Raw genomic sequence first — 14407 nt, 5'->3', positions numbered from 1 at the left:
ACCTTTGGAAATTCCATACCTAAGAAAGAGATAGCTTAATTATAGATTAATAGATAGATTAATTATAGATTGCTTACAATAGAATTAGTACCATTGTGTTAACCTTATATATAAAATATAAACCTTTTGTAATCCTGGTGGGAATTTCTAGGCAAACATTCTATTACTTTAATTAGTTTTGAAATAGAAAAAATTTATATATAATAAATGATGTATTTTCATAAGTATATTCTTTAAAGCTTGCAACCCAGTTATCGGGTAAATTGCGGTTTTCCTAACCCACCAGATATATAAAAGGTTGATTATTAACTAACACAATATACCATATGTTAATATGCCTTATCCTTACAATCTATAGAGTTTGATGCATTTATACTGGCAATAAGTTTTTCAATGCCTAGATTAGTCCAATCTTGTGAGAGATCATCCAAGTAGTTGTCAAAATCTATAAGGTCCTTCTGTAGACCACGCTGTAGTAAGTGCGAAACAGTTTCCAATACATATGGTGTTTCTGAAAACATATATTTATTATTATTATTATTTTCTTAAGTGGCTGAATAACATAACAGTTGAAACAGTTTATTTACTAAAAATTATAATTTTAAGAACATTCACTTAAACAACACGTCTTATATCAGTACTTTTTTAATTTGTTGAGGCAATGATATAACTAAATAAAGCCACCACTGATTTAAAAGTAAGGAATTTTACTTGAGATACAGATAAAGGAAGATATACTCACGGAACAGCACTTTGTTGGCATCCTTTGGCTTCCATTTTCCTTCAGTGTATTTGTGCAGCTTTATAGCTGGAGTCTCCAAATGTTGCACAAACTTTTTATTATCAATCTAAATTAAAAAGTTTATTAGAAAAATAGTAATACTTAAAAAAAATTACTCCAAAACACATAACATTTGTTATTGATTTCATAATGTTTTATAAACACTTACGACTATGAAGACAGCTGATGGAAAGTGTTCAACAATCTTTTCAGCGATCTTTTGCCCTGGACACTTTTCAACTGTGTTATCTCTGAAGTTCTCACAGGCAGCATAATAACCTGCTATAACTCTGTTATCAGCCTGGGCTATTGTTTCTATCTACAAATAAAAAAAAAAATTAATTGCTCAGGAATAGAAACTAAAGAAATATTAATTACTTATACTCTAATTATAATTTCAGTCTGTCTGTTAGGCTATGCTAATAGCAATTAAAATGTTACCTGTGTGAGGGCAATTTCTGCCATTGGGGATAAATAATGACTATGATGAAACAATGGCACCGTATCCACAATATCTAAGTCTTGGTTTTTGGCTCCCGATCTGATTTTAGTACCATCAGCAAGTAGCACTCCATTCACGGCACAGTGCGGATATTTCGCCGCATGTAGTATTAGTTTTGCATAGGCGGATGTTTCTAACGATACTTCGCCCATTTTTACTTACTTTTTTATTGATAATAAATATATGGAATGTGAAATAATGTTAATTATAAATAATTGGTAATCGTTTGCAGAATCAGCAGAGTAATATGAATTATAAATGTCAGTTGTCACAAACAAATGTCAAATTTACAATTATGTACATACCTACATATGTAGAGTAAACATATAACAAACACTATACTGTAACACAGTATCAGATTAAAACGAATTAATAATTAATATAATTATTATAAATATATATAAATGAATGAAAACTAATGTTTCTGTATAAATGACATAAGTATTAAACTTACATAGTAATGCACTCATACTCAATTTGCACCTAAAGTTATCATTAATAGATAACAATCCTACGTCATAACAAATCACTGTCAACGTCTAGTTTCTAATGTCAATTTTATTTGCAAATCGCACTAATGTTTTGTTTGTTTTTCGCTTGCGTTAGCTTTGGTTGACACACGTGTTAGTGAGATATCTGTGTTTTTATATTAATTCTGTGTAACTTTTTTATGAATTTTCAGTGCAAATAGTTTAATTTTATGGTTTCTGGGTTTTACTAACATAATTCGGTTTCGGTAAGTGTTATTTTTCTTTTGATTATAGTTATAGTATATTAGTTAAGTTACAGTAGTTAGTTTATAATGGATGTCGATCCACCTCCCGAACCTCCTGATCCCGGGGGTTCAGAATGTCAAACTGATCCTCCAACATCCTCTTCTCGCAAACGCTCCGGCGATAAGTCTTCTTGCTCTCCTGATTCCTCTTCAAAGAAAACAGTTATCCACCCTTCTACCGCTAGTGCCTCTATCCAGAATGTTTATGTTAATCCTTCCTTTATTGATGGCCCAAAAAGTTACACGGATGACGACAAAGGTCCCTTCATTGTCCATGTCTCTCGGGAAGTAGCTGATCCAGCTGCAGGTAATTCTATTAGAGCCATTAAATTCGGACAATTTCTGCATAAACACAAGATTGGCTCTATTATGAATGATGGTGTTAAGAATGTTGGTAGGAACAAAATAGAAATACAGTTTACTTCAGCACAAGCTGCAAATAGTTTCCTAAAAAACCCACTTCTAGCACTCTGTAAATATGCTGCTAACTTACCCACATATAATATTACCAGAATGGGTCTAATAAAAGGCATCCCGGTAGACTGGTCTATGGAGGATCTAATTGAATCAATTGAGCTTCCTCATGGATGTGGGGAAGTAATAAAATTGAGGCGTCTTAACCGGAAGACTATTAACGAAGGAGTTGTGTCTTGGGTACCAACTCAATCGGTAGTCATAACTTTTAAAGGTCAAATCCTTCCTAGCAAAATATATTCATTTCATACATCCCTTCCCGTTGAAATATACAATCTCCCCACAATAATATGTTTAAACTGTTGTCGTTATGGCCACATTCGGACTCAGTGTAGATCTACTCCCAGGTGCTTTAAATGTTCTCAATCTCATACGGGTGATTCGTGTGAGGTTATTAAAGATAATTCTACATGTTTACATTGTTCTGGCAAACACTTTGCCACAGATAAGGATTGCCCTGAGTATTCTCGTCAGCAATCGATTAAAATTGTAATGGCACAAGATAATGTCTCATACATGGAAGCTGCCTCTCGCTTCCCTAATGTCCGCAGATCCTATGCTGAGGTAGCAAAAGAGTTGTTCTCTGTTCCTGCATACGTCCCACCCATCCCTGGTCCTTCGAGGTCCACCCCTAGTCCTACTAAATCTTACAGACAAACCGTTGTCCGCTCTCCCTCCCCTAGACTTCCTCAAGGAAAGGGGTATGATAAACACGCCCATCAGGCCATAGTTGCCAATTGCCCCTCCTCCTCTCCTAATGGTTGCGCTCTAAACGTTCCTCAGCCTTCCCCACCTAATAATAATCCTAATTTATTGGAATTACTCACCAAAATCCTCCTAAATATCCTCAGTACATGTAATGATGTCCCATTACCGTCCAACGTTGCCAATGATTTATCCCAGCTATTTACAATCCTTAATAATGGCCCCAATCAGATTCCTTCAATGGAACTGTCAAAGCGTCCGTCGTAAGAAACCTGAACTCCTCTCACTTATTAATTCATTTAAACCTGTCATTATTGCCATCTCTGAGACATGGCTGATTCCCGGCTCTCGTTTTCGGGTACCGGGTTTCTCCTGTTTGAGGGATGACAGAAATGATGGGTATGCAGGTTGTGCCATCTTGATCAGGCACTCCATTCCCTTCTCCCAAATTTCCTTACCTCCTTTTAGCCAGCAAATCAATGCTGTAGCTATCAAAGCCTTCAACATCTCCTTTTTATCTATCTACATTCCTCATCCTAACCCTTCACTTGTTCCTGAATTACACTCCATTTTTTCTTCCCTCCCAAGCCCTGTTCTTGTTATGGGGGATTTTAATGCCCACCATACATTATGGGGTTCCTATTTCTGTGATGGATTTGCCCCCTTGTTGGTGGACATTGTTGATGATGTAAACTTTTGCATTCTCAATGATGGTTCGCCGACTCGTAGGGTTTATCCTAATCAAAATCCTAATTCTGCTATTGATTTATCCATAGCATCCCCATCCCTTTCCTCGCAAATATCTTGGAATATCCTTCCATCTACGTTTGGAAGTGATCATTTCCCTATCCTTCTTTCATTAAACAACAGATCCATTGCTCCATCCAAATCCTCCCCTCTCCTTAAATATAAACTTAAAAATGCTAACTGGTTAGCATACTCTAACTCTGTTGATGTCATGTTAAGCTCTCTCCCTGATTTTGTGAACGGTGAAAATGCTCTTGCTTGCTACGAGCTTTTTCTTAATATTATTAAATCCTCTGCTGATTCCAATTTCCCACAAAAAAATCTTAATAAAAAAATTTGCATCTCTCCGCCTTGGTGGGATGAAGAGTGTAATTCCTTGGTCCAACAGAGATCTGAAGCCGAAGAGTCATATAATGTATCTATGACTTCACAAAATTTTATCAAATATCAGCATATAGATGCCAAAATTAAAAAACTATTTTCCAGAAAGAAAAAACAGGGATGGACCAATTTCTGTGAATCCCTTAGTCCTCGGTCTCCCCCTCAAACAGTTTGGAGAAATCTTAAGAGATTTCGCCGCTCCCTTGATTCTGATAACCCAAACGCCTATAATCCATCCGTATGGCTTAATGATTTTACTACCAAACTTGCTCCCCCCTTTGTTCCATGTCGAGATAGTTTTATAAATTTTACTCAATCATCTACCTCAGATGATATGGATAGTCCGTTTACTATCTCAGAGCTACACACAGCTCTGAACGGACTGAAGGACTCGTCACCAGGGGAAGATGGCGTGCCCTACTCCTTTATAATAAACCTCAGTGATAAAGCTAAATGCGTCTATCTGAATATAATTAATGCTTTTTTCTCAACAGGAATCGTCCCGGAATCTTGGAAGTCCCAAATTATTATCCCCATACTAAAACCGGGAAAAAGCCCTTTGGACCCCAATTCTTATAGACCCATTGCTTTATCGTCTACACTAGTGAAAGTTACTGAACATCTCCTAAAAAACCGTTTGGAATGGATAATGGAAAGCAGAAATATTCTCTCGCCCTCTCAATTTGGCTTTCGAAAGGGTTTGAGCACTCTTGATAGTCTCAGCATTCTTACGACAGACATTCGAATAGCCTTCTCTAACGGAGAGTACCTTGTGGGTGTTTTTCTAGATATTACTTCTGCATATGATAATGTTCTTCTTCCGGTACTCAGGCAAAAATTGCAACAGCTGAGTATCCCTCCGAGGATTACTCATTTCATATGTAATCTGCTTTTTTGCAGATCAATTTCTGTTAAATACCAAAATTGTATTCTTCCCCCCAGGATTGTCTGGAAAGGTCTCCCGCAAGGTTCAGTCCTTAGCCCTCTGCTTTATAGCATTTATACCCATGATCTCGAATTGTCTGTGAATAATTTCTGTAACATACTTCAATATGCTGATGACATCGTTTTATATTTTAAATCTACATCTGTTGAAAATTTAACTTTGCGATTAAACTCTGCTTTACATTATCTTGACCTATGGCTCTTTGACCATGGCCTGTCTTTGTCTATTGATAAGACTCAGGCAGTTGTGTTCACTAGGAAAAGACAAATTCCTGTCTTCGACTTGTTTTGTGGGGATCAACGCATCAACTTTGCCAACAAGACGAAATTTCTAGGCATTATTCTCGACAACAAACTGAATGGAATTTGTCACTCTGAGCATGTTATTAAAAAATGTGAAAAGGGTATTAACGTCCTTAGAGCAGTCTCAGGAGTCTGGTGGGGAGCTCACCCCTATTCTCTTAAACTACTGTACAATGCAATAGTTCGTAGTCATTTAGACTACGGACTATTTGTCTTAGAACCACTTAGTAAATCCGTTTCTGAAAAACTTAATAAAATTCAATACAAATGCCTCAGAATAATACTAGGAGCTATGAAAACTACTCCCACTAACGCTCTGCAGGTTGAATGTGTTGATCCTCCGCTTCAACTGAGAAGACAATTTTTATGCGACCGTTTTGTAGTAAAATCTTTACAGTTATCTTCTCATCCTCTTTGGTCCCGTCTAAGCGAACTGTCCCAACTCTGCGTTCGCTCTAGAAGTCCATCCTTATTATTAGACAGTTTTTTAAAATTTACTACACTCCCACATCCTATCTTAAGATTCCAGTCAAATCCTCTTTTTTCCACTCCATTTAGATCTCTAGTCTATAATCCGTCAATCATTACAGATCTTGGTCTTATTAAAGGGGCCCCTGATACAAACTCAAAATTTCAAAGATTTCTTCATCAAAATTGGTCAAATCATTTACTTATATTTACTGATGCCTCTAAACTATCCCCTGAAAGCTGCGTCGGCTCAGCCTGTTGGATCCCCAAATTCAAAATTGTCCTTCAATTTAAATCCCCTCCTGAATCATCCATCTTTACCGGTGAAGCGATTGCAATTTTAGAAGCCATCGTTTTTGTCCACTCCCATGACCTCAGACACACGATAATTTTGACAGACTCTTTGAGTTGTCTGTTGGCAATTAAGGAAAATCCGTTTCGTAGTAAACGAAAGTTTTTCATCATCCTTAAGATCAGGGAAGCATTGTTTTCTTGTCATCAAAAAGGGCTAGATTTATCGCTTGTCTGGATACCAAGCCATTCTGGTATTCCCGACAACGATGCAGCAGATTCATTTGCTAAATCTGCTATATCAACTGGCTCTCTTGATCATTTTAAAAACTCAACACAGGACTTGTGTGCTCTACCGAAAATTCATCTTGTTAAATCCTGGAACTCTGTTTGGGAAGTTTCATCAAAATCTAAAGGTAGATTTTACGCAAGTCTACAACCAGTTATTCCGAGGCGACCTTGGTTTTCTCATCACAGGCAAGCTAAACGTTGGGTCACCACAACTATCTGCCGTTTACGCCTTGGACATGCATGTACGCCCGTTCATCTTTGTAAAATTAGAGTTAGAGATCACTCTTTGTGTGAATGTGGCCTTGACGAAGGTTCCTTATCCCATATACTGTTTTCTTGCCCCAATCTCCTCCACCCCGTATATGACGTTCTCCCTCCCAAAGTTCCTCGCCCTATTAATGTTGAATGTTTGTTAATGTGTGTGTTTAGTCCACTTTGTAAATTTTTATGTAAATATATTGAGCGTAATAAAATTAAGTTGTAAATATTTTTGTGATCGTTCTTATTTGATGTCTTAATAATATTGTAATATGTTTATCTAATTATTTATATATTGTATTGTTTTAGGTTATGGGTTAACAGAGAGTCTACTACTATTGTGCCCTTAAAATTAATTTAAGCCTGCAATCTCGACCGCACCGTTCAATCTCCATCGTGTCTTCTCCATCGCACGTGACATTGGCGAAATAATCTGTGCTCTCTTGGCACAAATAAAAGCCATATATTAAAAAAAAAAAAAAAAAAAAAAAGTTTTGTTTAGTGTAATTCAGCGAAGTTTTAACGCAATATTTTGCTCTAAAACATGGAGAAGTACGATACTTCCCAGCTCACAGAGTTTCCTCGTTTCGAGTCAGAATCGAATCAGAGTGGCGTTACAACATTTTTAAATAAATTATGGAAATTCCCTATATTTACACCCAGTGAAACTGCGGATGGTCAAGATAATAAAACTCCCAGTGACGATAAACACATTGAACCAGCTAAAGTCAACGACGATAAGGAGTATGAAGATATTAAAACTGAAACCGGGAATGATGTTGTTGAATACGAAGGCAGGAGTTTGCCAAATATTTTAAAACGAATCAGCGGCCTTGCTGCTTTAGGATCAGGGGTAATTACCGTTTTATTATTTAATAATTATCAGTATAATTATTTTGTTTTCAATGAATAATATATTAAAAATAAAATTAAAATGTTATTCAATTTTAACTTTTAATTGTTTATAGGGTGGCACCAAATATGAAGACACAGAATTAGCTCGCTACTGGATGCCGGACGATATCTCGCGCGAATGCTACGAATGTGCGGCACGATTTAGTGCTTTGAGAAGGAGACACCATTGCCGTGTGTGTGGACAGATCTTCTGTTCACGCTGTTGTAGCCAAAGAGTACCAGGTGAGAAATATAAATTTATTATAATTTTTAATTTAATATATGAAGATTGACATAACTTATTTTCATTCCACTTGAATAAAAAAAAGTACTCTTGAATCATTCAATGCTACCTGTATACATTATGTTATGACCAATATTTATATACCTGCTTAATTTTATGTCTCTATCTGTATTGGTATTTCCACAAAATAAATCAGAATTGTTTTTTTTTGTGATGAATTTGTTAGTGATTTCAAATATCAATGCATTATATAACTATCATGTGCAGTAGGAACTTTATTGTATAATAGATTTAAGAGTTATTCTTTTAATATAAGTGCATTAAATGTTGCATGTAATAATAAAAATATATTCTTAGTAAAATCTCTTTTATTGACCATTGCTTAAAAAATATTTACAGGTCAAATATTTGGTTGTGCTGGAGGTTTAAGGGTATGCACATACTGCTGTAAGGTGGTGTTAACATATCTTAGAGAAAATGACATGACTGGAGATATTTCACCAGATCTTCGTACTTTACAAGAGAGTTTACAGGTACTAAACAATCCAACGAGTATATATTATAAATTTTTTGGTCCAGTTTATTAGTTTCCACTTTTGTCTTCTTCTGCATGAGAGGGTAGGGTTAAGAGCAGCTATAACATTCCCTATGTTCTTTTTGTATCCCTGGCCTAATTCACCTTACTTCATGAGACCCTAATATCAATGTGTGCAACTCTTTACATTGTATAAAACTTTACTTTACATGCAAACCAGTTACATTACTAAACTAATTTACACTATAAAACCCTTGACAAAACTTGGGCATATGCCCATTGGAATGTCCTCACTGGAAAGATGGTAACGAAAATATATTTTTAAAGCCTTCCGTTCTATAATCTTCTCAATATTTTCCAGGTTAAATTCCCAGATAGCAAGACCCAACACAAGAATCGTGATTTCATTTTCGCCAGAGAACAGGAGCCCTGTGAAGTTAGGAGCTCCACTAGAGAATCTATACATGATGTATTCAGGCAACTGTACTTTGCAGTACCGACCCAACAACACAGGTATTATATAAAAATAACAAATAACAAGAGTGGTGAAATAGAGACAAATGGGTTTATTAATATTTCTCACAGATAATGTCTTTGCATGATTAGGACCACTTAGGTGTAGTAGGTGGTCGCCTACTTTTTACATTATTTTTTTATTTTGTCTATGCTCAGATTTCGTCTGGTACGATACAATAACGTTTGGCGCGGCTGTGACATTCTGCAGTGGGTAATTGACAATACTTCACACAAAACCAGGTGATTACTAATTCTTAATATTGTATTTTATTCTCTCTTATGTTGCTTGGAATGTGAATAAGGATGGCTAACATTTCTTATAGTTCACTTTTTTATGGAATATGGTGATCACTAACCTATTTGCCTTTTTTATTGTGAAATTTGTGTTATACAGAGCTCAAGCGACAGTTTTATGCCAGACCCTCCTAAACAATGGCTTCATGGAGCGCATGACGGAACCCGCGAAGTTTGCAGACTACGGCCTCTATCGACCCATACAGCTGGCACGAGAAAGCGAATCCAATGATCCGCCACCGGGTATTTATACTCTGTTCCAACCATAGCAGGAGAAAAGCCAAATAAACAACAAGAACACCCTGTAAATTCCCACTTATAGGCTAAAGGCCTCCTCTCCGTTTGAGGAGAAGGTTTGGTTCCAATGCGGGTTGGTCGAATACACATGTAGCAGAATTTCTATGACATTTGTCACATGCAGGTTTCCTCACGATGTTTTCCTTCACCACTGAGCACGAGATGAATTATAAAGACCTGGGTTTGAACCCGCAATCATCGGTTAAGATGCACACGTTCTAACCACCATGGCCATCTCGACTCTAAATAAACAACATTTGACACCAAATTGTCGTGGTATCATTGGTCGAGAGCTTGATTAGTCTATGATATTCACTATGGATTTGCGATAAAATTAGTAGTTAAATGTATTCGTGTTCTATTATAAATAAATATATATTAATCATAAACTGTTATTAGTGCACAATATAGCTGAGTCAGCAAAATAGCTATGAAATTTGTAAATCTATGTTTTGGTTATCTTGTATCCCGCTTCCAATGGCATCAAACGGCAAGAGCATTAAAGATAAACAAAATCATAATTTATATATCTCATGTGATTTGCTAAAAGGTCTGCTATTTCCACTACTAACAGTTCTTGATTAATATATCTTTAATTCCATATATGTAAGGCCAATTTGTCGCATATGTTTATTATTATTATTAGATTATTAAGAGGTCATCTCAATTTAAAGTAGTTTTTATTTGACGGCAACTTAATACTTGACGACTAGTTTTAACCGTCCGTTGCCTTCTTAACTTCCTGTTACTCATTAAAAAAAATGTGTTCGAAAAAGAGCTTCTTAATCTGTTAAGATAACTAACTGTTTAGTGTAAGTAATTGATGTTAATAAATGTGTATTTATATCTTAACGCTTTATCGAAAGCCGATGCTGAAGACTGCAGCAGCAGGCTCGTTGAAAGCGTGTCTTCGTACTGCCTCGATCTCAATCTCGGCAACAGTTCAGCGAGACTGATCAAGGCCACGAAAACAGGTAACGATTAAAAGTGTTGCCAGTTGAATATATGTGTGATGCCAATATTAAAAATAAAATATTTTTTTTTCCAATAGAGCAAAAATCAACGCCATCCAGTGATGATGAACAACCCATGCTGGACAATAGTGAAGGTAAGTATAGATAGTGCACGAGTTGAATGCAGAGCTCAGGAATTCAATAGTGCTGTGACCTAATTATAATTGATGACCAAAATACTCATTATATTGTGAGTAATTAATATCGATAATTTTACTAGGTTAGCATAATGAAAAAAAAAAGGCAAAATAATACTGATCATACATTTTTATTAATTATTTCACAAAACGAAATAAAAAAAAACACACACAAAAATTTATTTATTATTATTATCATCAGATTCATACATGGTTGAATCGGTGGTCATTATTCAAATAAAAAAATAACACTACTTCAACAATAATAATGCGGTAACACGGCAAGCGTACGATAGCTGTCAAGGATGGAACAACACTACACTGCGGGGGAGGTGTTCCCGCTTTTTACCTCACGCCCCGACTGCATTCAACTCGTGCGCTATCTATACATGTTGTGGTCTCGTACCATAATAGTGATCCGCTATATGAGCCGCTACAATAATATCACTTCTCATGAGATTGATATATTTAGCCATAACAGCAATAGTTTTAAGAAAAAAATTAGACTTTTTGCTCAATTAGTATTAAGATTTTTTATTTTTTTACTTTTATTTGTTTTTAATTTTGAGTGATTTACTAATTGTTTTTTTTTTATTCCTTTATAATTCTTGCATATTTTTGTTTATATTTTAAAGATTTATTAATGTAGGAGTGTAATGTTTTTGTAATTTGAAATGTAAAATGTAAACGCCTGTAGTAGTGTATCACACCGTACATGAATTTATTTCTTGCTTTTTCTTAATGTTTTGTGAATATGCCGATGGTGTTTCGAAAACTATAAATAAATAAATAAATGAATGAATGAATGAATGAATGAATGAATGAATGAATGAATGAATGAAGGAATGGATAAATAAAAAAATAAATAAATAATCCCCGGGCGGTGCACTGAGTCGCTTGTGTGCGGTAGCGGGCGAGGGCGGCAAGGCGCCGTGCCGCGCGATCGCGGAGTCGGGCGAGGAGCACTTACGGCTGCTGATGCGGCAGTGGCTGGCGCGCGACGCGCTGCCGGCCGCCTGGCTGGGCGCGCTCTACCCGCTGTGCGTGCAAGCCGCTGAGCTCACCGTGCCCGGTACACACATAAATAAATAAACATGAGACAACATCACTATTCTATCATCATCTATTCGCAACAACCAATCATCACCGGGTAGCCCATTTGTCCGGCCTGCCTCTATCATTAGAAAAAACTCTTTTCTATATATTAATAAATTAATTGTACTTGTTTAAAATAATGTATATTGCAATAATATAACGGTTTTACATAACAATAAAACCGATATTATGTGCCGAGAAGGAAAACATACAGCATTGCATGTGAAGAAGCAGTGTATACTTTGCCATTTAGTAACGGTCTTTTGAATATGTTATCTGTGGTACAGCTACCCTAAATGACGGTAGTAGAAAATCCAGCTAGGACACGGTTAACCGTTGGCGCTTTGATCGTCATAGTCTTCACCAGGAAGGACTTCCTGCAATGCTGTATGTTTTCCTTCTCGGCACATAATATCGGTTTTATTGTTATGTAAAACCGTTATATTGATGTGCCTCCGGAAAACATACAGCATTGCATGTGAAGACGTGTTTGTTATCTGCTGGTGAAATATATATACATATATATACACACATATAAACACAACGCTATGATGAATAATAAAATGAGACAAATAAAAGTTTAACCTGGAGGTTAAATAATTTTATTTTAATGACATCATTGATTAATTAACAATTTTTAATCTTTATTAAACACGCATTTTAAATTGTATATTTCTTAATTATTATTTATTGATAACTTTTAATTTATATAAATTTATAATGATGTAAATGTATTGAAAAAGGAACTACAATCATTTTTACATATTTCAATTACTTTACAATAATGATTAAAAAATGTAGAAGATGATTTCCAGTTACCCCGAGCTAAAATATCATCTAAGGGCTGATTATTTAACCACCCTAGTGAAGCTACAGCGGACCTACAACTCCCTGGAGTAGCTTCAATGCTACTTTCCTTAAGAACTGTACGAACCCAGTTGCTTATTACAGTGCGCGAAGCATTTTTAACTTTATTACAAATTGTAATGAAAAGGCTATCTAAGCCTTTAATATCCGATCTTCTCTGTTTAGTTTTCTCTATTAGGCACCTAACTAAACTAACAGGGCAGATGTTCTTATCAGGGTGTTTAGACAGTTTCCAAGCGGATTGACGAAAATCATGTCTGTCAGTTTTTGACCCAAATACAGGTATTAAATATATGTTTTCCCCATTGTCAAGATAATTGTCTTTGGAAATTCGCAGCAGCGTAAGGTCGTGGACTCTACGTCCAGTAGCTAGTAGCAGCACTGTTGCTGTTCTACGAGATATTTCAAACAGCGATTCTTTAGGTGAATTAGCTGAAAGCCATTCCAAAACAATTCTAGGGTCCCAGGTAATTAAAGGTCTAATTAATTTTGGTTTGACTACCCCAATTGCCTTAAGGGTATGTTTAATGATGAAGCTTGTAAATGCTTGTTGTTCTACAAAAGGGCCACAGAAAGTTAATATTGCTGATTTATGAACTAAAATAGTGTTATAAGATAAGTTTTCATTTAAGAAAAGATAAATTAGAAATTTTGCGATATCAGCCGGATTAGGTGCTTTTGGGTTGACTTGAGAACTGTTACACCACTTCAACCATCTCTGAATGGCAGGCAGGTATGTTGCTAAAGTAGACTGTCGCCAGCTGTTTTTTAGCAGCTCCTTCTCTTGGGTAGACCACTTCTTTATTTGGGAACCCCACCCCCAATTTTCCAAACATTCAAGGTTAATAAATGTACTTGAGGTGGTGCTTGTAATGTTGTCATGTCTATCATCGTTTTCGATAGATTCTGTATTTCGTGTGGGTGATCCAACGCTCTGGCCTTCAGGTCTTGCAGCCAGAAAGCCTGGGGCCACTCCGGTGCTACTATCAAATAAGTCCCCGTCGCACGGTTCAAGTGTGCCAGAACTCTGGGCAATAGGCTCGGTGGGGGGAACACCCACGCTAGTTTGTGTTGCCAAGTTCTGCTGAAGGCATCTATATAGCTTGCCGATTGATCTCTGCAATCTATTGATACGTAGTTTGTTACTACAGCACTTCGACTGGAAGCGAAGAGATCTATTTCTGGTCGACCCCATTTTCTGAAGACTTCTCCAGTTGCTTGGGGCAAGAGGTGCCATTCTGCAACTTCTTTCTTCCGTGACAATCGGTCTGCTATGGTGTTGTACCTTCCTGGTAAGTATTGTGCCGATAGAGTTATCTTGAACTGGTCTGTTAGAGTTAGAAGTTCGTATGTCAACCCTAGTAGTGTCAACGATCTCGTTCCGCCCTCTTTCCGAATGTATGCAATTAATGTTCGATTGTCCGATTGGATGAGTATGTGAGATTTGCATAGGGCTGCAGTGTTTGCTCTGATAGCTGCCATTACTGCATAGAGCTCTTTCCTGTTGCTGTGCCATCTCCGTTGTTGAGGAGACCAGGTTCCCCACATTAGATGGCCATTTAAGTGAGCACCCCAACCTAAATCGGAAGCGTCC

General features: G+C 36.6%; 2 protein-coding genes across 2 annotated transcripts in view; one reads left to right on the top strand and one right to left on the bottom strand.

Annotated features, from left to right (window-relative positions):
• Positions 1-54: 54 nt before the first annotated feature.
• LOC124536120 (ER membrane protein complex subunit 8/9 homolog) lies at positions 55-1553 on the bottom strand. The gene is made up of 4 exons (XM_047112574.1): positions 1223-1553; positions 951-1100; positions 743-848; positions 55-511 (listed from the first exon to the last, which is right to left on the bottom strand). The coding sequence occupies exons 1-4, from the start codon at positions 1433-1435 to the stop codon at positions 330-332; spliced, it is 651 nt and encodes a 216-aa protein (XP_046968530.1). The 5' UTR covers positions 1436-1553; the 3' UTR covers positions 55-329.
• Positions 1554-1734: 181 nt separating this feature from the next.
• The window catches only part of LOC124536052 (1-phosphatidylinositol 3-phosphate 5-kinase), a 39900-nt gene continuing 27227 nt past the window's right edge, over positions 1735-14407 (top strand). The window contains exons 1-10 of the mRNA XM_047112467.1: positions 1735-1863; positions 7414-7774; positions 7890-8058; positions 8459-8592; positions 8956-9107; positions 9267-9350; positions 9505-9647; positions 10568-10675; positions 10753-10809; positions 11762-11923. Of these exons, the coding sequence (XP_046968423.1) occupies positions 7466-7774; positions 7890-8058; positions 8459-8592; positions 8956-9107; positions 9267-9350; positions 9505-9647; positions 10568-10675; positions 10753-10809; positions 11762-11923 (1318 nt within the window). The 5' untranslated portion in view covers positions 1735-1863; positions 7414-7465. The remainder of the gene's footprint in view (positions 1864-7413; positions 7775-7889; positions 8059-8458; positions 8593-8955; positions 9108-9266; positions 9351-9504; positions 9648-10567; positions 10676-10752; positions 10810-11761; positions 11924-14407) is intronic.

The sequence above is a fragment of the Vanessa cardui genome, chromosome 16 (genome assembly GCF_905220365.1).
Source record: "Vanessa cardui chromosome 16, ilVanCard2.1, whole genome shotgun sequence".
NCBI classification, from domain to species: domain Eukaryota; kingdom Metazoa; phylum Arthropoda; class Insecta; order Lepidoptera; family Nymphalidae; genus Vanessa; species Vanessa cardui.
This window is presented reverse-complemented; position numbering and strand designations above follow the sequence as displayed.

Coding starts and splice junctions, on each gene's coding strand:
- LOC124536120 (XM_047112574.1), bottom strand. CDS start 1,435: ATGGGCGAAGTATCGTTAGAAACATCCGCCTATGCAAAACTAATACTA. Junction 1,101..1,222: donor CAGAAATTGCCCTCACACAG/GTAACATTTTAA, acceptor TTTTATTTGTAG/ATAGAAACAATAGCCCAGGC. Junction 849..950: donor CATCAGCTGTCTTCATAGTC/GTAAGTGTTTAT, acceptor TTTTTAATTTAG/ATTGATAATAAAAAGTTTGT.